At 31.6% G+C, this 25237-nt stretch overlaps 1 protein-coding gene across 1 annotated transcript; it reads left to right on the top strand.

Annotated features, from left to right (window-relative positions):
- The first annotated feature begins 428 nt into the window (after positions 1-428).
- Positions 429-21975, top strand: LOC127719854 (TAR DNA-binding protein 43-like). The gene is made up of 4 exons (XM_052226186.1): positions 429-792; positions 2643-2839; positions 5884-6024; positions 13378-21975. Exons 1-4 carry the CDS (start codon positions 555-557, stop codon positions 14146-14148), a joined length of 1347 nt encoding a protein of 448 aa, XP_052082146.1. The 5' UTR covers positions 429-554; the 3' UTR covers positions 14149-21975.
- The last annotated feature ends 3262 nt before the right edge of the window (positions 21976-25237 follow it).

The raw sequence follows: 25237 nt of genomic DNA, 5'->3' as shown, positions 1-25237 counted from the left end.
CACTGACTAATGTAGCATACAAGTTAGCCATTTGAAATAGCAAAAACAAGTACTAAATAAATAGCATAAAGCTAATACCTCAATAAAAAGACTAATTAGCAAGAAAATTGAAATCCGCCAAAAAGAATTCAAAGCAGAATGAAAACCAAGAGATTTTTTTAGTAAGATATCTGTCATGCCCTCCCCCTTTTACTGATTTACAAGAACAAAGCATTACAGTATCTTTTTTATTACCTAAAAAAGTAGAACACAAATTGTAAATATTAGTAATAATCAAGTATTCATTATAAAAGAATCAGAAAGTCACAAAAAGAATCTTAGAACTATATAGATTCCAACGGCGACCGATTGAAGATAAAAGAACGACAACTCCGAAAGGAAAATTAAATTTTTTAGGTCACTAAAAGATGGCGCTGTTATCGCTTAAATTGTCAACAGAAGACGCCATCTTGGTACGCCGCGCACCTTCAGTTCGGGACCACAGTGGGTTACCCCAAAATTAGAGACATTTTTGATTCTCAATGCTTTGAAAGTGTGTCTAATTTAAAAGGGAAATGAGTCAGTATATTCAAGTCGCAGAAGAGGAGGGCGAAGAGCCTATGGAAGTCCCGAGCGAAGACGACGGAACTCTTTTGCTGTCTACCCTGTCAGCTCAGTTTCCTGGTGCCTGTGGTTTGAAATACAGAAATCCCGATACCGGTGCTATGAGAGGCATAAGACTTTCAGATGGGAGATTATATCCACCAGATACGGAATGGGCTAACAGGATTTATGTTGCCGTGTTTCCAAAATGTAAGTGTTTTCAAATATTGTTTACGAACTGGAACCCAGTTGGCCTCCGAACAGCAAGCAGACGCTTCGACAAAATCATTTAATTTTTCGATTTTTTGACAGAATTTTGATTAATTATTTATGCAGTATGATGCAGTAATTATCATTGCACATAACTGCATAGGTGGTTTTTGTTACAGTATCACTTAATATGCTGCTTTTTGTGAAATATTGAAGGTCGTTTAAAACTTTCTGTTTGACAGCTAAGGGAGATAACTGTATTGTTGACGTTTTGCTTTTAAATATTTCAATCTATTTCTCTTTAGCATTTTTGTTTATTACAAATTTATTAATTCAAAATTTTGAAAGGAAGACTTCCTGAGCTGACTACTTCAAAAGATGACTTCAGGGTCGCTTATTTAAGTTTTGCTTTAAAATCATAACATGACACCATAACATAATGAAGTCACTTGAAAAAAAGTAATTTTAGAAGTAAAAGTTTACACTTATGAAAATGATTATTAACTTTTCTCAAGTTTTTGTTAAGGCAGATTTTCAGTGTTAACAAATAGCAGTTTCACAGAAATGTACAGTTTATACATTTTTTCTTAATATTTAAATATGAACTTAATTTGATTTATCAAAGGCTGTATATCATGTTTGTTTTTTGTTCATTGGTTTGTACATAAATCAGGCTGTTACTTATCTTGTTTGAACTGTTTTACATTTGTCATTTTGCGGCCTTTTATATCTGACTATCATGACTATGCGGTATGGGTTTTGGTCATTGTTGAAGGCTGTATGGTGACCTATAGTTGTTAACTTCTATGTCATTTGGTCTCTGGTGGACAGTTGTCTCTTTGGCATTGATACCACATTTTTTTTTTGATATAAAACACTGACAAAACTTGCTTTCAATCCACACAAGGTGCATACTCTGTGTACATCTACATTACATTTCAAATAATCACAGAGAATTACATATACAAATGTACATGATATAGAATACAAAGAATATAATACACATGTTTATTGTACATAAAATGTGTGTTAAATTACACAATATTTACATGTATATATTTGGAATTTTGTAAAAAACATTGCAGCTTATACTTTGTCACGTTTGTTAGGTTAAAAAAGCATTGACTCATTTTGTACAAGACATCATGCTTATTGGCATGCTATTAAAAAAGATATGTGGAAACCTCATCCTGCAACTTTATAACTTACTGAATAAGAAATACTTTTGAAATAGATAAATTTAGTTGTAATAATCATATAATAAATTATCAAATTGAATTCTGATTGTTTAATTATACTTGAAAACATTTACACAAATTAAAATTACTTGAGTAATACAAACATGCATATGTCATGTATGCAGTGATAAGTTATAATAAGTATTGAATCACACAAAATGTAGATACATGTATTGAGACATAATAATCATTATTATTTAACAGTCATTCCCAAAGTCGCTGGACATTTGATGAAGGCCAGTAAAAAATGATTTGGCCGAGTTACATTTTGTAAGGGATATGCATTACTGGACCAAATAACCAGTAAAAAATAGTCTGGCCCAGTTAAGAAGATTTGATTAAAATAAATACATGTAACTCAAAACCAATCAGTGGGAATTGGAGTGATTAAAATACATGGACTGCTTCTACATGACTTTAAGACACATACATGTATAGAAATGTATCTCTTTGGTAGTGTGGACTGTATTGTTTTGTCAAAATTGAGATGTTTATTCCCTGTGCCATATGACATGAGATTGCCCAAATAGTCATTGCAACAATTTTTTTTACAAATATCCGTAGGGGGGTGTTGCAAGGAAAAATTGCATGTACCTTTTCATGTATTTTCAGCTGAAAACAAAAAGAAAGCCCATGCCACAGCTGTAGACCAAGAACCAATCAATGCAGATAATGCTGTCATTAACAGGAAGAAAATGTATGACAAAAAGAGATGCAGTGACCTAATTGTCCTTGGCTTACCATGGAAAAGTACAGAAGAAGACCTGAGAAAATATTTTTCAAATTTTGGTGAACTGTTAATGGTGCAGGTTTGTACATTCAGGGTTGAAACTTTTTTTATATGACCGAAAATATTAAAAAATTTTTTGTTGTATATTGGTATCACGTTGTCGTCGTCAGCGTCGTCCGAAGACAGATGGTTTCCGGATAATAACTTAATTTAAGTAAATAGAAATCAATAAAATTTTAACACAAGGTTTATAACCACTAAAGGCAGGTTGGGATTGATTTTGGGGGTTATGGTCCAAACTGTTTAGGAATTAGGAGCCAAAAAAGGGGCCCAAATAAGCATTTTTGTAGTTTCCAGACAATAACTTGTGTTGAAGTGTATGAATCTCTCTAAAATTATACCACAAGTTTCCATACTACAAAGGGATGGTTAGGATTGACTTTGGGGAGTAATGGCTCAAACCATTTAGGAATTAGGGGCAAAAAAAAGGGGAAAACAAGGGTTTTTCTGGTTGAAGTACAATTGAGACAATTTAAAAGCAGTGTAAGGGAGGTAATCCAAATCAAAATCCAAATCAATTTAAATAACAATGTTTGATTACCTCCCTTACACTGCTTGTAAATTATGTATTAAGAAATGATGATTGACTGAGATACTGACCATAACTTGAGGGAAAGAATTATTTTTTTGAATAAGGGAAAGGGGGAGGTGAAAAAAATTGGAGGAGGACAATTTTTCTCATTTCAGATTTCAGAAATTAAAAGAAAATTTCTTCAAATATTTTTTTTTGAGGGGTTAATATTCAACAGCATAGTGTATTGCACAAACGCAAAAAAACAGGGTAAAATTTTTTTTTTTTGGGGGGGGGTCAATTCGCATAGTGTATTGCACGAAAGCAAAAAATTGAATATAAATTCAAATCATATAACCAATTTGAAGTTCTTTGACTACAGTTATTCTGTGTCAGAAACCTATTATGTGTCAAAAATTTAATTACAATCCAAATTCAGACCTGTAATAAGCGTGAATGTTGTGTCTATTTTGGCCCCAACTTTTCAGGGTTGGACATCTGCGGTCGTATCCAGCTGCGCTCAGCAAAGCAATTTATTTGGAACATAATACTAGGTCGACCTGTCAATTTCAAACAGTTGTTTGTATCTTGCTTATGATAGAGTAATTGTTTAAAAAAGTATGAATTGTAAATTAAAGGATTAACTACATCATCTGAAACAAACAGGTCAGCACAGCCTATCTCTCAAATATTATAAGTCCTTATATTTGGATATGTTGCAAATATGAAAGTACAAATTAAACCAAGTTGCATGTTCCTAAACATTTATAAACAAATTAAAGGGTAAAGATTTAATTTCAGGATAAAACAATACATATATATGTACATGTATATTTTCAGAAAATATTTGATATATTTGTACTTGCTATGAAACAGGAGAAAAGCTTGCATTGGAGAGCTTGGCTTTTCATCCTGTTTATAAAGCTCAAAGGAATGACTTTTATATTTTCTGATAATGTACATATTTACTTAATGTACAAATGTAGCTTACATGATAAGTATAGATTTTATCATTTTGAATTATATTACCTGTAGATTACACATGTGTTTATGATGTCAAGACATTAAAAAGCATGAACAAGTTATCCAGTGAAACATTTGCAGTACATATATTCTGTGTCACTCGCCCTAGCATGTAGACATGAATACCAATGTGGACTAAGCTAGTAAGAAAATTCCATCCATGTGGTCCAAATCGTCTTTAAGGTTATCTTAAAAAGTTTGGTACAGTTCATTTCCACATTGATAAAGCTTCTTGGAACAAGGGAGATAACTTTTGATTTCTATGTATCTTTAAAAGCATGAACAATCTATAACTTTTCCCATCTACAGACTGCAGACAGCAAAATATATACACTGTTTACTGTATCAAGCATTCCAAATTATTGGACGTACATGTGCATTGTAGAACACAATGGATGCAAAAAACATGCAAGCTTCCCCCAAAACAAGAATTATTTAACACTATACAATGCACATTGTTTTGACTAGTTTTTGCAATTAATCATGTGTGAATGGTTAAATTTGGATAATTTATTTGAGTGAAAATGTCAGTGGGTGAAATTTTAAATGCACTTAACATATTCAAATGGGATGTACAGATTTCTTTTGCCTTTTTTTTTAATATCATTTTTGGGAATATTAAGGATGTTCGCTACTCTGTTTCAAAATAACAAGCTTTTTAAAAGACTGTTATAAATTGATATTATATAAATAAAGGAACTAAAAAAGCAGAAAAAAATGAATGGTCCGTGTGCTTGTTTTCGAGATATAAGCCATTGAAAATTTGGCGGGAAATAATTCTCTCTAGATTTTTCATACATTTTACATTGGCACCCTTTTTCTTTCGAAAATTATGAAAAAATAACTAGGATTTTATAGCATTTTCAAATATGGCTTTTTAAACTATATAAAATAAAATTATGAAAAGAAAAGTTGAGGTTAGTGGGAGAAATTTAAAATGGTACTACATGGATAAAACCAGAGGATTCCGAATATCTGGCAAAATATCAAAAACATGAGGAGCGAACATCCTTAAAACTGATTAATTGCCCTTTTTAATATTTTCCCCATAATAAAAAAATTGAAAAAAGCAAAGTTAATTTATATTTTATCCCATTTGGGAGTTTGGGTAAGCATGTTAAAGTGATGATCAAAATCATCATGGTGATGTCATAAACTAAAAAAGATATAATCAACAACAGAAATATCTCTTTAATCAGTTAAATTATTAAACAGCAACATCACAAACTGTAAAATAGTTAATGAGGAAATCATTTGAATAATTTTTTCCTTTGCCATGTTATATATCTGTATGTTAAAATGCTGTGATTATGGTCCTCCTACAGTTGGAGCACCTTCAAACATACAGATGATATGCCTTGAGAACCAAACACTTGGGAACTTTTTTGTATACACAATATATCCAGAGACAATGTTGACTGGACAAGAGCAACTGTTTATGGGCTGTGAACAGTTGGTGAGTTTTGGAATTCAGAATTCTTAATTTTTAAGTTTCAAGTGTATAAATCTATTTATATTTTTTTATTCAGGTGAAAAAAGATCCTAAAAGTGGACTATCAAAAGGCTTTGGTTTCATTCGGTTTGGTGACTATGAATCACAAGTGAAATGTATGACACAGAGGCATATGATTGATGGACGATGGTGTGATGTTAGAATACCCAACTCTAAGGTAACATGCATTTACACATGTATAAAGAACAATAATGGCATATCATGCTGAAAAAAATGGTAATTTTTGAAATCTCAAGAAGAGATTTTATATGAATTTATAGGGTTAAATATACTTACCAGGATTTACTATTATAGATATAGAATACGTTCCACGTTTTAGTATGTTCCCAATCGCAAAAACATCGAGGAGACCGAGATCTTTAAACATCCGGTATGTTATGAAATCTACTCACTCGATTCAAGGTAAGTTCAGTTTTATTTGGCGTTTAATTGGATAACCAATATACACCAAAAAGAAATTTATATCGGGGTGGTGGTGGTTCCTGGTAAGTATATTTAACCCTATAAATTCATATAAAATCTCTTCTTGAGATTACAAAAATTACCATTTTATATGAATTTGGTTAAATATACTTACCATGATTTACTATTATAAATATAGAATACTCACTGATTAACAAGCAGTGCTTAGCAGGTGGCGGATAAATTTCTTGGATATGAAGAAATATTCCTCAGAAGAAAACACACCAAAATACAGTTCCATTAAAATGTAAAATACTGTCGCCCAATAAAAAACTTCCACCAAAAACAAAATAACTATTTACAGGATACTACTAGTCATCATCCTGAAAAATTTATATAATAAACATTATGTAATACTTTGTATACATGCACTATATACATTTGTCCATAAATAAAATTGTATCAATATCATATCAATTTTATAAAATTAAATTATGTAAAACTTTTTTTATCTTTATATACAATAATTTCTTTGTGGTATATGTTCTATTAACAAGTCTTTTGTAATACTTTGTCAGAATCTATATCTCGTAAATAGAATCTTACAAAAGTTGATTCAGATGACCAATCTGCCGCATCTAAAATTGATTTTGTAGAAGCTCCCTTATATAAAGCCCAACTAGGAGCAATTGCTCTTGTTGAATGACCTTTGACCTTTAATTTGTCATTTGAATAAGCAGACCTGATTGTTTGGACAATCCAACTAGAAATTGTCACTGCTGTTACAGGTTTATGAGGTTCTTTCATTGCTAAAAATAATTTGACTTTGTCAGATGCATCTAACTTCTGTCTTATTTCCTTGGTTTTATCCAAATAAATAGTTATTGGCCTTTTTGGATCTAAAAACTCTCTTTCTGCGAAATGAGGTACATGAATTTTTGTTCCAAAATGACTTTGCCTATCTTGTTTTGAAAGTCCATGTCTAATGAAAGTTATACCTTTGTCCTGAACCCTCATAGACTCTTTATCAATTCTAAGACTTTGTATATCACTGCATCTTCTAAAAGTTGTTATAGCAATGAGAAAAACTGTTTTAAAAGTAACAAACTTTAAAGATGCATCAGATAAAGGTTCAAAAGGTTCATTCTCTAAAGTTTTGAGAACCATCTCTAAATCCCATTCAGGTAATAAATTAACCTTTGGAGGCCTAGAATGAAAAACTCCTTTTATCAGCCTTGAAATATAAGGATGTTGACAACCTGATAATTTTCAATTGGTGGTAACACCGCTGATAACATAGAGCGATACCCAGATATTGTTCTGTACTGCAGACCTAATTCAAACAGATAAGCCAAAAAATCAGCAACCTGATTTAAAGTAGCTTTATAGGGATTAATTTGTTTCTCACCACACCAGCTATTGTACTTTTCGAATTTTGTAATATAGTCTTTTCTTGTACCCTTTCGCCAAGACACGCAAGATGCATTGAGCAAGTTTCTAGCCGATTCAGAAAATCCTTCTGCTTTGAAGTTTCTGTCGAGAGGAGCCATGCAGTTAAATTCAACATTTGAGAATTGGATGGCAAATTTGGGTTTTGGGCTGAGTCAATAAATTCTCCCATTGTGGAATTCTGATAGGAGGAGCTATCAATAACTAGAATGTCCGGATACCATTGTCTCCTTAGCCACTGAGGTGCTATTAAGATAATCTGACAATGGAACTGCCTCATATATCTTAATATCTTCGGAATCAGACAAATTGGAGGGAACACATAGGCAAACATGTTCTCCCATGGAATTGTTAATGCATCCAAAGCTAGTGCATTGGGATGAGGAATCCATGTACAGAAAACCTCTGTCTGTCTGTTCTCCCAGGACGCAAATAGATCTATCACTGGAGTACCCCAATGATGAAATATTTGATTGACAATTGTCTTGTTCAATGTCCATTCTGTTTGTCGTATTTTTATTCGACTTAATTGATCTGCCAACACATTTTTCTTGCCCATTATATGTGCTGCCTTCAAAACTATCTTGTTCTGAATGTCCATCTGCCATAATTCCCAAGTTAAAAGACAAAGACTGGTTGATTTTGTCCCTCCCTGGCAATTGATATATTGGACAACACTTGTATTGTCGCTTCTGATGAGAACACACTTGTTCTCTAACAGACTCATGAAATGTTTCATTGTCAAGTAAACTGCTTTCATTTCTAAGCAATTTATATGCCACTCTTTCTGTTGTGGACTCCATTCCCCTTGGAATAATTGATTCCCAACATAACCCCCAAAACCACTTTTGGAAGCATCTGTCGTGACTGTAACAGTGGATATTGGAGATACTAAAGATCGGCCTTTCAGCGTGTTCACTGAATTTGTCCACCATAATAGATGGTATTTTAGATTTTGAGTAAATGGAATTTCCAATGTCATATCTCTGCAAATTGGATTCCAAAAACTTAAAAGGTGTAATTGTATTGGTCTCATGTATAGACGTGCATTTGGAATCAACTCTATACATGATGCCATCACACCAAGAATCCGAAGAAAATCGAAAGCTATTGTCTTCCAATTCTGCATGTTCTGAATTAACATTTGTAATTTTTGAATTCTCTCTAATGTAGGAACTACTATTCCCTTTTGTAGATGAAAAAACTCCCCCTAGGTAAGTCACTGATTGACTTGGAATTAAACTTGATTTCTCTTTGTTTATTATGAAACCTAGTGAGACTATCAGATTGAGACATTTCTCTCGATCTTTTAATAATTGAATTTTCTCTTGATTGATTATCATCCAATCGTCCAAATATACCACCATTCTCACATTCTGAGCTCTGAGATATGCTGCCACCACTGATACAATTTTTGTGAAAATTTGTGGTGCACAAGTTGGACCAAAACACATTGCTTTCCATCGATAACATTGGTTTTGAACACAGAACCTCATGTATTGTCTGTGAAATTGATAAATTGGGACGTGAAAATATGCATCCGATAGATCGAGAGATATTGCCCAATCGTTTGGTTTCACTAAATTTATTACTTTTGGCATAGTGTCCATTCTGAAATGAATTTTCTTGAGATAACTGTTTAGGGGTTTTAAATTTGTCACCATTCTTAACTTCCCATTTTTCTTTGGGACTAGAAATAACGTGCTGTAAAAACCTTTTACATAATGTGGAAAATGAACCTTTTCTATTACGTCTTTTTCCAATAAAGCATTTATTTCTTGCATAAAAATACCTAGATGGTCTTTTTGTACAAATGTCTTTCTTATCCCCGTCCAAAGAGGTTTTTGAATGAATTCTAGTTTGTATCCCTCTTTTACAATTGAGAGAACCCACTGATCTGATGTTATTTTCTCCCAATTTTGAAGGAATTTTTGTAATCGACCCCCTACAGGTATCTCTGGAAACATTAAAAAACTTACTTCTGAGTCAGCTATCCTTTCTCTTGGGGATCAGAAAAGAACCCCATGAGGACTGTGTAGCACTCTTGCCAGACTTAAAGCCGGTCTTGTTTGCATCTTGTCCACTCTGTCTAGGTGCTGATGCTGTCTTGTCTTTCTGAAAATTCTGTGCAGGTTTCCTATAGTTGGGAAATGTACTAGTAGCATTAGAATTTGATTTCACATTATTATTGTTCTTAATGTTTTGCCCACCTGACACACTAGAATACCTGGAAACCTTATTGTTTCCCTTTTCACGAGCATTATTTTCAAACTTTCTCTTTCTACTGAATTCTGGTAAAAGATCAGAGAGTTGTTCTTTTTGCTCTTTGCGCTTTTCCAAAGCTATTTCAAGCCCTTTGCCAAATACCCCATCATTTGTAAGCGGTAGATATTGGCATTTACTGCTCATATCTTTCAACCCTGTTAAGCCTGAATCCTGAGCTGCAGCTTGCCTACGGACCAAATGTAAAAAGGCACCTGTACGGCCTGCTTGGTCAAGTGTTTTAGTCGACATGGCAAAAACATCTTTAATAGTTTGACAAACTTCATCTTTCTCAAAATCATCACTCTCAAGAGTTTGTAAAAGTGAACCTAGAGCTTGTTGCATATAGAGAACAGAAATAATGTTCATTCTTGCACTTAATTGCCCCTGAAAACCCAATTTCTCTATCTGTTTGAGTGGTTGTGAATACAGTTGCCTGTGATTGTCCCAAGATTTTACAGCCTTTTCACCATGTGTCTGTCTCAACATGGGTTCAAGTAAGTCGTCTAATTTTGCAACTTGCAAAAATTCGACCGAACTATCATGAATAGGGGAAACATTCTTGTATTCCTCTTTGTAAGCAGAAATTCTTTCTGGGTTTTTAGAACGCCAGGAATTTTCCAATATATGTACCTGTGCCTGGTCTAACACTAATCCAAGACTAGATTTGTCTTTAGCAATATCTTCTTTAAATATTTTGGCTAAAAAGTTAACATTCTTATTGACTGCCTGCCCTTGTTCAGACTCAACATTCTCATTCAGGGGAAAACCTTCATTTGAGTTTTGCACATGATTAATAAATCGTTCACATTTACGATTATTTACATTGTCATTTTGTAAAATAAATTCATCATTGGGTTGTCTAACTGGACTACCTCCAGACCCACTATCATAATCTGATCTCATATCTAAATCATGCCTTTCAGTTTGGTGTACATGTATAGATATCTCTGATCTATTATCAAAATCTTGGTTTCTAGAAACTCTTGGCGACCCCAGATTTAGGTCCAAGTTTGGTTCTAGTGAAATTAATGGCCTACTCTCCCCAGACGGGAGGTTACCCATATTCACACAATCAGATCTGAGCAATGATTCCCTTTTCTGATTGTTTGATGCTAACAAACCAAAAAGTTTGTCTAACTTGCAATTAAAGTTCTCCTCCATACTTTGGAGTTTTCTGTCATATTCGGACTGCATTTTTTCCGATTTTGACACCTTTTTCTTTTTACCTGTTGTTTTCAGCGGCTCTTTGCTTGTGCTTGCAGACTTTGGTGAAACAGGTTTTATAGTAATACTTTCCTGCGTGTCTTCGTACAAAGAAGACCGGTCCATATAGTTGAAAATCGATGTAATTATAAAACTTTGACAAGTTATACTAGTTATATATTAAATTACGATGAGAACATCCGTTCAATTGAACGCAAAAAATAAAACTGAACTTACCTTGAATCGAGTGAGTAGATTTCATAACATACCGGATGTTTAAAGATCTCGGTCTCCTCGATGTTTTTGCGATTGGCAACATACTAAAACGCAGAACATATTTTATATTTATAATAGTAAATCCTGGTAAGTATATTTAACCAAATTCATATAAAATTGAAAACAACACGTTTACTAATTTCAGTGTTAAATAATGTAAAAATATATCAAAATGTTGGTGTTACATGTATATTCAAGATATAAGATAAACAATTGTTAGTTCTATTGATCAAATCTAGTTAATTTTGGTTTAGTTTGATCACTTAAATAACTGACATCTTAATGTAAGTTAGCATTTGTGACACAAATTCAACACTAAGAATTCAACATAAATGTATAAATAAATCATTTTACTTGAATGTTTTGGTTGGGTTTTGGGATTTGTGACAACAACCAACATTGACAATGGATAAAATAAATTGAAATAAAGGAAAAATTAGCTGATGTAAACTTGTAGCTACCATAATTGACTTTCATGCTACATGTATATACACATATAACACATAAAATCCTCAGAAAAAAAATTATGCTATTTTGATTTAAAGAAAAAAACAATTGAGCAAAGGCATTAGGCCTTTTGATGTCAAATGAAAGGAAAAGAAAGGAAAAACTTGAATGTGTCAAGAAATTTCCTATTTTGTATTAATTTGTTTATTATCTCCCCTTCTTATAATGTTGGACAAAGATTGCTACTTACACAAAAAATATACCTTAAAAAGATTTTCATTTGAATTCTGAAAATTGTATGACTATTTTAATGAAAAGCAGAAGATTGTCCTTCAACATTAGAAATTAATTTGTATAAGGGTGAATTTGTGTACTTGATAGAAACTAGAGCTGCTGGTTTATAACATACAAATAAATGATAAACTTACATCAGATGATGTGTCTTTCTGCAAATTTCAGATGAAAATAAATACAAGTGAGCTCAATTATTTCCTCTGAAATTTTCATATAACATCCTGGCATAAATGAAATTTTGATAAACCACTTTTCATAATATCTAAAAGCACCATGTCAAACCAAATTTTTATATCTAAACTTTTGAATTGATTTCTGATAAGATCGGAGTAAAAAACATATAGCTGAGTACGTCAATAACAAAATCATCTTAGAAAGAACTCGGGGCTTGCAATTGGCGAGCCTTATTTTTATTTAGGTATAATATATAAGTACAATTTAAAAAGAGCGGTTTGCTTGAATAAGAAGCAGGATTTAACTTATAACAGTTGCAGAAATGGGATAGGAACTCTAGAAACTTAAATGGAAACAATATTTTTTAATCTAGAGTTTATATGTCTATTTCATCATAATATGATGCAACAAATCTGGGAAGGGGAGATAATAAACATTTAAAAAATATTACTCAATTATGTTGGCCTTCAAAACTGTTGTTGTATAATTTTCTTCATACAATGATAGTGTAAAGCATTTATTGGTATGTTATTGTCTCTAGTCATACTTATCTCTCAGTTAATATGCCTTAAGTACGGTAAAAAGTCTTGTAATATTCTATAATATACAGCGAATGAGTTATGTTCTACAGACCTATCACAAGTGAACATCTTGATATTTTAAGTATTTTACTATCAAGTTCACTAGTATCTTCTCGCTTCCTGAACAGAAATGATGATGAAAATGAAAATTTATAAAGCACCCTATATATAAAAATACTGAAAGGCCCTGTATGTGCAGCATGGTAATTAAAACAGATCAGCAAGAGAAAAAAACTCAAAATATGCAATACATCAGAAATACATATGCAATAAAAATCAGGGGGTTTCATGTTCCAATTAAAGTTCATAAAACTTTGATAACATCTTACATAGCATGTTTCAATTTAGGATTAAGCTGATCCGAAGAGTTGGGATGTCAGAATTTTTACAGATCTAAGAAAATTTTACTGTAATTTCAGGAAAATGCCCAACAAATGATGAACAGAAAAGTTTTTGTGGGAAGATGTACAGATGACATGACAGCTGAAGATTTACGTCACTATTTTTCTAAATATGGGGAAGTAGTTGATGTATTCATACCCAAGCCATTCAGAGCATTTGCCTTTGTAACATTTGCAGACCCTGAAGTCTCACAAAGCCTTTGTGGAGAAGATCACATCATAAAGGGGGCAAGTGTACACATAAGTAGTGCTGCACCGAAGAACTATGATCGTCAAAATGACAAGAAAGTAATCAACCAGCCAGCTTACAGCCATGGCTACAACCCAAATCACTGGAGTCAGGGAGGACGGGGAGGAACCCAGGCTATTGCCACACAGCCTAGTCCCATACCTGCAGGGAACATACCAAACAATCTAGGACTAAGTAACCTCAGTTTAGGAGCTTTCCAATTGAACCCTGCAATGCTAGCAGCTGCCCAGGCCATGTTGAGTGGGCAAGGTGGATGGGGACCAGTTGGACTTGTTAGTCAAACTGGTGCCACGCCTGGTGTGGGAGGAACACCAATCGGCACAACACAACCAGGTGGTGGTGATTCTTCCAGTCAGACCAGTGTACAGAGCTTTGGGAGTATAGGAAGTAACAGTCAAGGTACAGCAGCAACCGGTGTTCCTGTTAGTGCAAACAGCTTTCTTGGTTGGGGCAGCTCTCAGGGGAGTGAACCAGGCAGCAGTCCAGGTGTGGGTGGGTGGGGCACACCCCAAAGTAAGCCAGGTGGCGCATGGAACTGATTGTATGTACAGATATGTGGTGTGATTGAGAAAATTTTTATCATGAAAGTTAATTTAGATAACCAAAATCTATTGACAAATACAATAACCCTGCTGAAGAACACTGCCAAAATTGACCAAATCATCCCCTGTATCATTTCTTCTTTTTTTCTCTCTTTTCTTTGCCTCTTGACTTTAAGTAAGACTCCCAGTGCCATTGATTATTAAATGTTTGATTTGAGAAAATTTGAAGAAAACATTAAATGCAGTTAGTTGTTGGAAAATTGTTAGTATACAGCATCTAGACTTATAAGATACAAAAATTAAACATCCTGATAATCAAACAAGTATAGATAGAAACGTGTACAGTTCATTATATTGTGAATTTTTTTTTCACATTTTCATAAAAAATGGTAGGGTAAAATGTTTGTCAATTGATATGTGGTTAGTGTGTTGGATACAAGGATTTTATTATAAATTATGTATATTTTTTAAGTACAATTGTAAGCCCTGGATCAAGGTACTAGATGATTTTTTGTCTGATTTTAAATCTCGACAGTATGACTTCTGCTTTCACAAAACTAGTGCTTTTTAATCATTGTTTATTGTAAATTGAGTTATCACCCTTTGAAAATAAGTCATCTAAATGTCTGGCAAGTAATATTCATTAGTACATTTATCTTCTGTAATGAAAATTTTTCTGTTCTTTTCCCTTTTTTGACAATTGAAATTATGCTTTAATATAGTAATTTCATTATATGTCAGTTTTAATGGGGGTTTGTTAATTTTTTCAAGAAAGTCAAATAGATGTAAGTAAACTATATGTAAGAGATGCCATATTTACCATGTTTGTTTTTATACAATATTACGAAAAGATTAATAAAATAATGGGGTTTATTTGTAAGCAAATTAAATTGATTGGCATCTTGACCATCAACCAACTGATCAAGAACAGGTTTTCATTTTTTTGGCAAAAATAAGTTTGATTTACATATAAAAAAAATGCATTGAAGTTGAAACTATGAAAAAACAAAATTATAAATGGTTATTGCATTAATAGTTCTGAATATTGTCTGCAGTAGAAAAACATAGCCTTTTAGTGTAAATAATGCTTTACAAAGGATGATATTCACCAATATAAGAATAACAATGTCATTGTATGTGCAAAACATTGGCTACTGTTACACAGGAGTAGATATAAAAAGTAATGTCCAACTGGTCAAGCAAGCAAGTTCCTTTCTAAATTGACTTGCTCTGTAAATAGTGCGTACATGTATTTAATTGAAATTCAGTGGCCATGCTGGCAAGTTGAATTTGGGTTAAGCTTTCCCTGCATAAAATCGGCTAGCAGGAGACATTTTATTTCTACCCCCAGCACACAAAAATTGATTATATTGTACAGGGTAAAATCATGGAAGTATTATTTATGTCAATTTAACACTTCCATGGCAAAATGAAATACACCAGACATTTAGGTGATTTATATTCCGAGGTATATATTAACAAGTTTTGATTGGTTTGCTTTTGTCTGATTGTTTGAAAGTGGAATTATTTGTTTTATTTTTTGTTTTTGTAAGCTTACACTGAATAAACACCTTTTATATAAATGTCATAACTGAACATTGTATCATACAATTTTGTCAGCATTAGATTTATTAAAAAAAAACATCAGGTATGCCTAGGTGGTGATTTTATTGAATTTATATTATTTCATTGCTTATTGAAAAAAAATATTTAAAGTAATCATGTAACGGACAGCATTTTGAGATTAACATTGTGTCTAGTAGAGAGAAATGACAGCTATGGTAATATATACACCTGCAAAAGCAACTACAACGTTACACTTTTTTGCTCGATATTCTTTAAAATTAGAAATATTTTTATTTTGCAGTAAATTTAAAACAAGTGTATGTTTGTAGAATAAATCCGTAAATTAATTAGATTAAAACTAAATGTATGAATAGCACAGAGAAGATGTAGAAAATTGAAGGGATCAATATCTGTTTTAAATTGTACAAAAGAAGCTGAAAATATACCTTTAAGTTATTTTTTTTTAACAGATGTAACAAATATAAGTGGTTTTTTATGATACCTTTTCCTTTAATACAAAATATAGAGATTGAAAAAAAGGCACTACCTTTGACAAATGTGGGATACCATTTGCAAAAATAGACTTTAAATTTCATTTATCGATATTTAGATAATGATTTTGGGAAACAAAACTTATTTGGTTATTTTATATTAAAGATTATTTCTATTTTTACAATTTCCTTGCAAATTATTTGCTTGTATTCCTTTTTAAATAAGAATTGAAAATTTGCCTTCAGATTCATACTTTAATTAAAACATTGAGGTTTATTTCAGGATCATTTTATTTAGTGATAAAGACACTATGGAAATAATGATAGTTTGCATAAGATAAAGAAAGAAAATCCTTTAAAAAAGCACTTCAGTTTTTTATTAAATTATTTTGATAAAATTTTTTATTTAAGAAGTGCCTCTTAAACCCTTGAAATATTAATCCTGGAATATCCCTGTACCATTGTCTAACATTAGCTGAGTATACATATATATATTTTTGGTGTTGAATAAAAACTATTTAGATGTGTATTATTGAATATTTGTAAAATAAAACTATATAGATGTGGTGTTTGCAATTAGAAAAAAATATTGAGGAATATATCTAGACTAGAATGTTTGTTCATGTTCATTATGTAAAAAATTCAAATTCATGGAATTGTGATAGATGTTTTAATTGTTAAAAAAGATGTAACCACCAGACTTTAATAGTCATTTTAATTATTTATCATTCTATCATTTTATCACACTCGTATGTTATAAGTAGTATGGTATTTTTGTATTGAAATGGAGTAACAGAAAGTGAATTGGTTAGATATCAGTAAGAATAGAAGAGCCTTTAGAAGCTTGGATAGAATTTCATTTGTATATTTTTCAAAATTGAACTATGCCTACAGAACTCAAAATTTTACCCTTATAACATTTGTCTATAAAATAGATGAGCCATATTTTATAAAGTCGGAAATAGAATTTGCTATATCAGGTTGCATAATGCATACCTAATTATTGTGAGAAATAAAACCTAGTCCTGCAGACAACCTGTGTACACCTAGAGTCAATCCAAATAAGATGACATAAATTAGCTGTTAGGGCTACAAAGTCAGTATTAAAGTAAGTTATAGACCATTCTCTTTAAATGTGGCTTATATTTCCATGATACTGTGGATTCATTTATTTTCGTGGGTACCAATTTTCGTGGACAAAGGAAAACTTACATGTTCGTTGTTATTTAATTTCGTGGTTTTGACGAAATCTGCATACAAGCCTATGGAAAATGTATTATTCGTTGAACATTTAATTTCGTGGTTCACCTGTACCCATGAAATCCACGAAAATTGGTATCCAACGAATAATAATGAATCCACAGTATTTGATATACAGATTCTGGAAAATGTTTTTTTTGGTGAATGAATATAAATTTTATGTACAAAATTGATAATCTTTTGGGTGATTTTTTTTTACATTTATTGTTTTCTTGAAAAAAGTATTGTGGGAATAACTTTGTATGTTTTCAAAATTCTGTATAAAATCTGATTGGTTTGCAGTAATAATGGTTTTTATTTATCTCCCCTTAATTGATACAATTTACTTCTCCTGACCAAATATACATTTCGATTACTCAATACATTAATAAATTCTTGTGTTTTTTTTCCAAAATAATGCAGTCCAAAAATATAAAAATATGAATATTTAATTCTTAGTTTTGTTATTTTCAAAACATATAAAATGGAATAAGTTAGCAAAATATCCAATGTGTTAGAAACCTTGAAAGTCTGTTAGATGTTCAGTTGGCATGGTCTTTCTCCCTTGAATTTGAAAAATTGTCTTCATGTTAAATTACAGAACAGAATTGAATGAAGAACAAAAGTATTTAAAATTGAACATGTGGTACATTAAAACTGATAGTACTATTGAATAGTATGTATGAAATTAGAAGAACAAGTATAGCAAGTTCTTTATGTTTATTTAATTATGAGAATTGTATGTTAGGATCAATTATATATATATGTAATTTATCAAAAGAGAACGCTTAATAGATAGAAACATCTGTTTAATATCTGTAATGTATTTCAAGCTGTAAACTCTTCCTGTGGTTGTAATTTATCTGTTAATTATTTTTGATTCTTTTAAAGCTTCTTAAACAGAATAAGAATTCAAAACACATTTATTGGTAGCAAATTTTAAGTAGTTGGTAACTATTTTCACAAAGAAGGGTTGAGGGATAGCTTTTTTTCTGTATTTTTCTCAACCTTTTTCCTAACGTTGATGTTTATGGCAGGAACAAATCTGAACTAGCTACTTTGTCAAAAGTCTTTTCAGAATAGTTTTATTTCCTGTGTCTTTTTCCTTTTTGAATTAAAGCCAAACTGTCATTTGTGATGTAAATTCTATGAATCTATGTCAGAGGCAAGTGTAACTTTGAAGAGGAAATTGAAAATTGCATTAATTTCAGTTTTTAAAAGTTTAAAGAAAAACCATATGTAAGCAAGTCAAATGAATATCATAACAAAAGACCTAAAATGGCCAGAAAATTGCAATCAAAAATGAAAAACTTATTTTAAGTGTGGTTTGCTTTGTTGATAAAATATTTGGGATACATTTATTGATATGTTTATACAAGTGCAAAATAGATAACAGTTAAATTGGTTTATAAAAGTTTGTGCGTTGATAACCAACATAGTAAATGAACAGGAATACATGCATGTATCGAATGGACGGTTATGTCTGATGTCATAATTTATACCGAATGAAAGCAGGTCACAAGGGAATGTGTTCAAGAATGTTTTGTTCATATGTTGTGACCATTAAATATCATGATCACACAAACAAATCTGAGAATTGTAATATAAATCATAGAGCAATTTACCTCCATCATTTAAATTCATTGAGAGTATATTTTATATGGAACCATAGGGCTGTTGTTTTTAGTGTGTCTGCACATTTGTTAAAGCTTTCATAAGAATGGTTGCACATTGATTCTAAAATGAAATGTATAAACTCAAAAGTACAAGCTAAATGTTGGTATAAGGAAATAATAGACTTTTATTATGCAATGAAATTTAAGGTGAATTTGAGCTTTAAATGTAGAGGGATATAAATGAACTGTTAAAATTTTTTCAAATATTCATAAATCAATTTTAATGATTTTTATAAAGAATATGTAAATACTCTATGTGGCCTTTCTTATTTAAAAAAATCTTTTAAAATGAATTCAGTGGAATGAACTTATTTATTATTAAGGTGATTAGAGAAGACTTTCAGAAATTTGACTTTATGGGGAAATGTTTTGACAAAAATAGACGATAAAAAAGTGTTGGTAATCTGATTTTTTAGCGTTTATTTCAAGCACAGGCACTTCTTATATTACAACTGTGTTTATGTAGAGCACTCCATAATGAGAAAGGTTCTATAAATGGTATGTTGTTAAATAAATAACTGAGGGATAAAACTATTACTTGGTTGATTTGTGGTTAAAGGAAAGGTTATGATTAGATGATATTGTGCTGGAAGTAGACCATAATTCATAATATTATTTTAAAGATGAAAGTAACATGCTTTAGTTTGGATGTAAAAGTTTTAACTCATGGTTTATAAGACAATGTTAGTTATAAGAAATCTGCTGAGGTTTGAATTTTGAAAATCACTAACCAGTGGTGAAACTGTTTATGATATGAAGCTTAGAATATGAAATCAATGAGTTTAATTGCAATAGGTCTTTTTTTGTTTATACTCCTAAATATGCATGGATATTTACCACTGGCCTATTTTATGAACTATTAGCTTCTGTTTCTGTATGTGTAAGATGTCCACATTCCTTTTGAAACAGTTTGAATAATCAAACGGAGGAATATGCCTCCAAAAAAAATTCTTTTTACAAAATTTACTTTTTTAATGAGGTTCTCTGAATGAAAACATTGCTTTAAATAAATTGACTTAAAAGTATCTAAATGAATTAAATGTAGATTTTTGTGTAGCCATGCAAATTAGGTTTTCTTTAAGTCTAGTTTCCTCCATGCAATTTAAACAATAATTATATAAACAAAATTATGAATGAAATACAATATTATTAAACCAAAAAAACTGTTTGCAGTTGTGACACAAGAGTTTATATGTCTATGGAACTTGGCACCATTACATTTTCCAAAATTTGACACACATTTGATTCACAACTGTCTAACTTTGCATATCAGGTATTGAATATGGTAATGATTTGAAAAGTATGCAAACAATTTTGCACACAGATGTCATATCTTAATTGTTTAAAAAAATTTGTGCATAAATCTTTCTATAATTACAAATTAAATGGTTGGTCCATTAAGGTGTAAGATGAAAATGGGGAAAAACCAACATATAATGAAAATATTCTGCTATTTTGTAAGCATCTAAAGAACTGAAATCATATTGTCATGACTTGATATTATTGTAGGGATCCTTTATTGTAAAGAAATATAAGAACTTTTTTAGCTATCAACACAAGTCAAATTGTTTAATTTGTAAGTACATCAGCATGATTTTTTACATGTTGAAAACTAACAGCCACATTAACATTTCACGTATTATTCAGCATATACATGCAAATAAACATAAATAAGTGATGTAATAAAAGGGAAAATGTTTATTTCATCATTCCAGAAATATTTTGATCGAAGTTAAATTTGGAAAAATATATGAATTTGAATGCAGAAAGTTTACAAGTCATTAATTCTTTATGAAGATATCCACAGAACTGAAAATAGAAGAACATTAGGTTTTAAAATCTTTGAAATTGTTAAACTTAACTCAAGAATAATGAACGGAGAAATTGTTAAATTGTTGTTATTTGTGTGTATGCTTTTAACGGAGTGAATGAATTGTTAACTTTATGTATCATAGATTCAGATTATTTATAATTGTACGTCTTCTTTGTTTTTTACATAATTAAAATGGTTTTTATAGATAAAAACATAGCTGCTGGATGGACAAAAAGAAGTGTGAATTTTATGTATGTGACTACTTGTTAACAATGCTATAAATAGTATGGTTTTGTTTGTTTTGAATGAGTTTGTTATTATTAACTTTTTTAAAAGGTACATGTGAAGGGTTTAAATCTGGAAAAAATCTCTGGTTTTGCCCTGAAGACTGAACATTTTTATCATTGATTTATTTTTTATGCTTTCTACTCAAAAAATGGAACAGATATTTTATGTTAACTTACAAATCATTAGATTAACCAACAGTTTGTGTTTAAACAAAATTTGAATTTAGAAAAAAATAATTTATTTATCATTTAACTATATTTGGCATTTGACACATTTGAAATGGTAAAACCATGATCAAACCAATATTTACTAACTGTTTAAATGATTACTGTCTATGACCCTTGTCAAGTAGTAAAATGTAAGAAAATGGACATATTTGTCTAATCAGATGATGAGTTGACTGTTCACCTTTTTAGGTTCAGTACAATTTCTTTAAAATATTTTATGTTAAAAGAAAAAAAGAATAAGAAACCAAAAATGTCTGTTAGATGCAACAATACATTTTTTTTTCGTTTCTTAGTGAAGCACATCAAAAAGAAGAAATAATGGGAAAATATAGCATTTGAAATATTTGTAGTTAACATGAATTTAATTTTTTTATAACAGAAAAACCCTGTCCATTGTATGATTGGGTAGAATTTGACCACCATGTTAAATGATACATTTGTTTTTATTTACATCTGTGTGAAGTGTGTTGTCAGAAAGCAGCTATGTTAATTTAAACAACAAAATAAATGAAGCTTGTGCTATCTGTTTGTCTTATTCTATATTTACTATGCAATCTGACAGATCTTGGTAAAATTCTTTACACTTTGTGAAGGTTCTACATGCCTGATTTGTACAATCGATGATGATTCTGAGATAGACATTTTTTTTATACAGGTTTCAGTACATACAACACGTTTCAACTATGTGTAGGAGTCTCTGGTTCTAATTTTTGACCCAGTTAAAGACTTAATTGACTTTTGCTGTTGTATATCAAGCTCTTGGCATTAAAGAGCAGGAACAAAGACAGTTTGGCTCAGTGACAGAATAATGTGTCCATGTAGGATGACAGGTTCTTGTTTAGAATGTTACCCTGAAACCTGCTTCATTTTAAATCAGGATCAGTATGTGGTCTGGTACAAAGGATGATGGGTTCATAACACAGTAAAATATTATTGTCATGAATATGCATACAATAATTACCACTGGGTGTTAAGCAGTGGTCAATTAATCAGTCATATGTCACTTTTCGTTGTAATGAAATTTCTCAACATGTATGCTCAAGACCAAAAGTTTTACCAAATTGCTTTTAAAAAAAAATTCCAATAGGACGGTTAATGCTGGATACATACTTGATGTAAAACTGAATGAAGTCCATTGTCCAAAAACATCAAAATTAATGCCCTGCTTTGAAGCAGTATTATTTTGAGAATTATTCTCAATCACTCAGCCAACTCCAAATGGTATATTTGTATTAAACGAGATACTCCAATATAATGCAGATGGCAAAAGGTACCTTTTGTACACGCAAAGAAGTCGTAAATTCAATGGTGGGATGAATCGTGACTACTACAGCGGATGGTCTTAGATATCTCAATCAATAAAGCAATTAGGTATTTCTGTAATATTTGGATATACAACTGACTTGGCACCTGTGAAATAACCAACTAGAGAGATACAATTGATATAAGGTCAACGTCTAACATTACCATTAACAATTTAGAGTTTTAAGAAATTAACATTTCCCACTTTCTATCGGGTTTCCCATAAATTAGGGTTACTAATTGGAAATTTTCACACTATTCAATTGAATAATACAAATTGTATTTAATACAATAAATTCCAACATCCATTCAAACATAGCAAAGTAACAAAAATCCTGCATTCTTTTGGTAGTCGTCAGCTTTCCACGCATAACCATGTACATTGTAAAAAACTGTTGATGCAAATCCCTAATCTTCATTTAAATTCAGGAACCTAACAAAAATTCAGCGTTTTCTGTTCAGTAGCAAGCTTTTTACGCTACACCATTCTTATCGAGGAAAACAATTTAAAAGTAAAATAAGATGGCAACGGGAGGATCTTTGATTTCTTAAGTCCATACTCTCGACCTCTTTAGCAGCAGTTCGTTGGTATAGCTGTAGCTCAGAAACCTAACAGAAGGCCATTGCAAAAAATGAAGTGATTGTAATCCACCTCTCGTACAATACAAAATGTAACCAAGAAAAATTAAAATCTCAGCATAAACTTCAGTTCTGCTTCATATGAGTTGGCAAAATACTTTCTAAACTGCAAATTCGAGATGAATAAAGGCAACAGTAGTATACCGCTGTTCAAAAGTCATAAATCGATTGAGAGAAAACAAATCCGGGTTACAAACTAAAACCGAGGGAAACACATGAAATATAAGAGGAAAACAACAGAACAACAGAAACACTGAAGTGCAACAAAAACAAACGCCAACATACATAGAAACGAACATGGATGAGTTCGCAATTGTTGAAAATGGTGTGGACAAATCCTCAGCCATGGTTGAGACAAGATTTAGGCTGTACAACAAAAATAGAACTGACTGAATCTGGAACCAGCACACATTTACAGTTATTGTTAAACACAACATCTTAAACCCTGACCAATGATGCCAAACCTTACAACTTGAGAGAAAGCCAATGTTACTGGAATTAATTTCAGACATTGACCAGAACTTGACTATTAACATGACATTGAAAGATCTTTGAAACATATTGAAGTAAACAAATGGAGTAGAATCTCGCCTCATAAAGATGTTACTTAAGTAGATGGACATAGAATAGTACAAAACAGCATCGAGTGTATATGCAAACCTCTCAAAATGTCATCTACATTTGTTCTATGTGTAAAGAAATAGCAGGCGAAAGTACTGTTGCGTGCAAACATAGTGATGAATGAAAACATTTCTTCTGTGCTGGACAAAAGGTCAGTAACACATAAATAAGATAAGTGCTAAACCTTTTGTCTGTCCTTTATGCATAGAAAACAACTCGTCTAGTACTGAAACTATTCAGATGTTTGGGAAATACTTTTTATAATTAATCATTCACTACGATTTCAACATTGTCATTTCGCTGAGAGAAGACTTGAAAGGCCTGCTACGAATCACTCCGACAATCGAAATTTACGACATAACAAGTGTCAGTGGGATGACAACCTCAGAATCGTATTAGGGTTTTGAACGGAGCCATGTAATGACAAAAATGAATGAGAGAATTGCAACAATAGAAGTTAAGACAGCCCCTAAACCTTCATACCTTATCAATGCCTTCATGTCAACACACGCCGCGCACTCTATTGGAGAAAACTAGGAATGCCTCGACATAATTTTAACATCCAGAGCAGATATGATCAATAACACTATATAAGATTGAATGGAAACGTCAAAGAGACAACAACCCGACCAAAGAGCAGACAACAGCCCAAGGCTACCAATGGGTCTTCAACACACCGACAAAATCCCGCACCCAGAGGCGGGCTTCAGCTGATCCCTAAACAATGTAAACTAGTTCAGAGTATTTAATCTTTTGTGGAAATCTAAATGAGTCCTTGAAATCGACAAGAAACTACTAAGCATAATAATTCAAAAGATTATTACTGCTACCGGTTTCCTTAAAGCAAACGCAAAATATCATTAAGAAACCAACATATTTTCTAAAAATACCGAAAAGCTACCTCTCAAATAGACAACATTCTATTTAATAATGGCATTCAACAAGTAACTAACATATACATCTAGGATTCTGTCAACACCTCAAGGCATATACCAGTAAAATATGCGCAAATCTGATTTAAAAATGAATAAGGATATAGAAACAAAGAAAAACCCAGTAGCCTATACATTAACATGGGAAGACAAAAATCAAACCTATACGTGAATGAACTTAATAAACATCTTCAACACATACAAACACTTGAAACTGCAACAGGTGATAATTTAAGGTGTGTCATAAAAATATTAGAAAAAGCTACTAATACAGCGGTATCTTAAATAATTA

Source organism: Mytilus californianus, unplaced genomic scaffold (assembly GCF_021869535.1).
Source record: "Mytilus californianus isolate M0D057914Y unplaced genomic scaffold, xbMytCali1.0.p SCAF_11, whole genome shotgun sequence".
Lineage (NCBI taxonomy): Eukaryota > Metazoa > Mollusca > Bivalvia > Mytilida > Mytilidae > Mytilus > Mytilus californianus.
The sequence above is the reverse complement of the archived record's forward strand: the minus strand, read 5'-3'. Positions and strand labels throughout refer to the sequence as shown.

What these genes read in the sequence shown, in the direction of transcription:
- LOC127719854 (XM_052226186.1), top strand. Translation starts at nt 555, where the DNA reads ATGAGTCAGTATATTCAAGTCGCAGAAGAGGAGGGCGAAGAGCCTATG. An exon ending in TGTTGCCGTGTTTCCAAAAT is followed by an intron (nt 793 to 2,642) that starts GTAAGTGTTTTC and finishes ATGTATTTTCAG; the next exon opens with CTGAAAACAAAAAGAAAGCC. An exon ending in GTGAACTGTTAATGGTGCAG is followed by an intron (nt 2,840 to 5,883) that starts GTTTGTACATTC and finishes TTTTTTATTCAG; the next exon opens with GTGAAAAAAGATCCTAAAAG.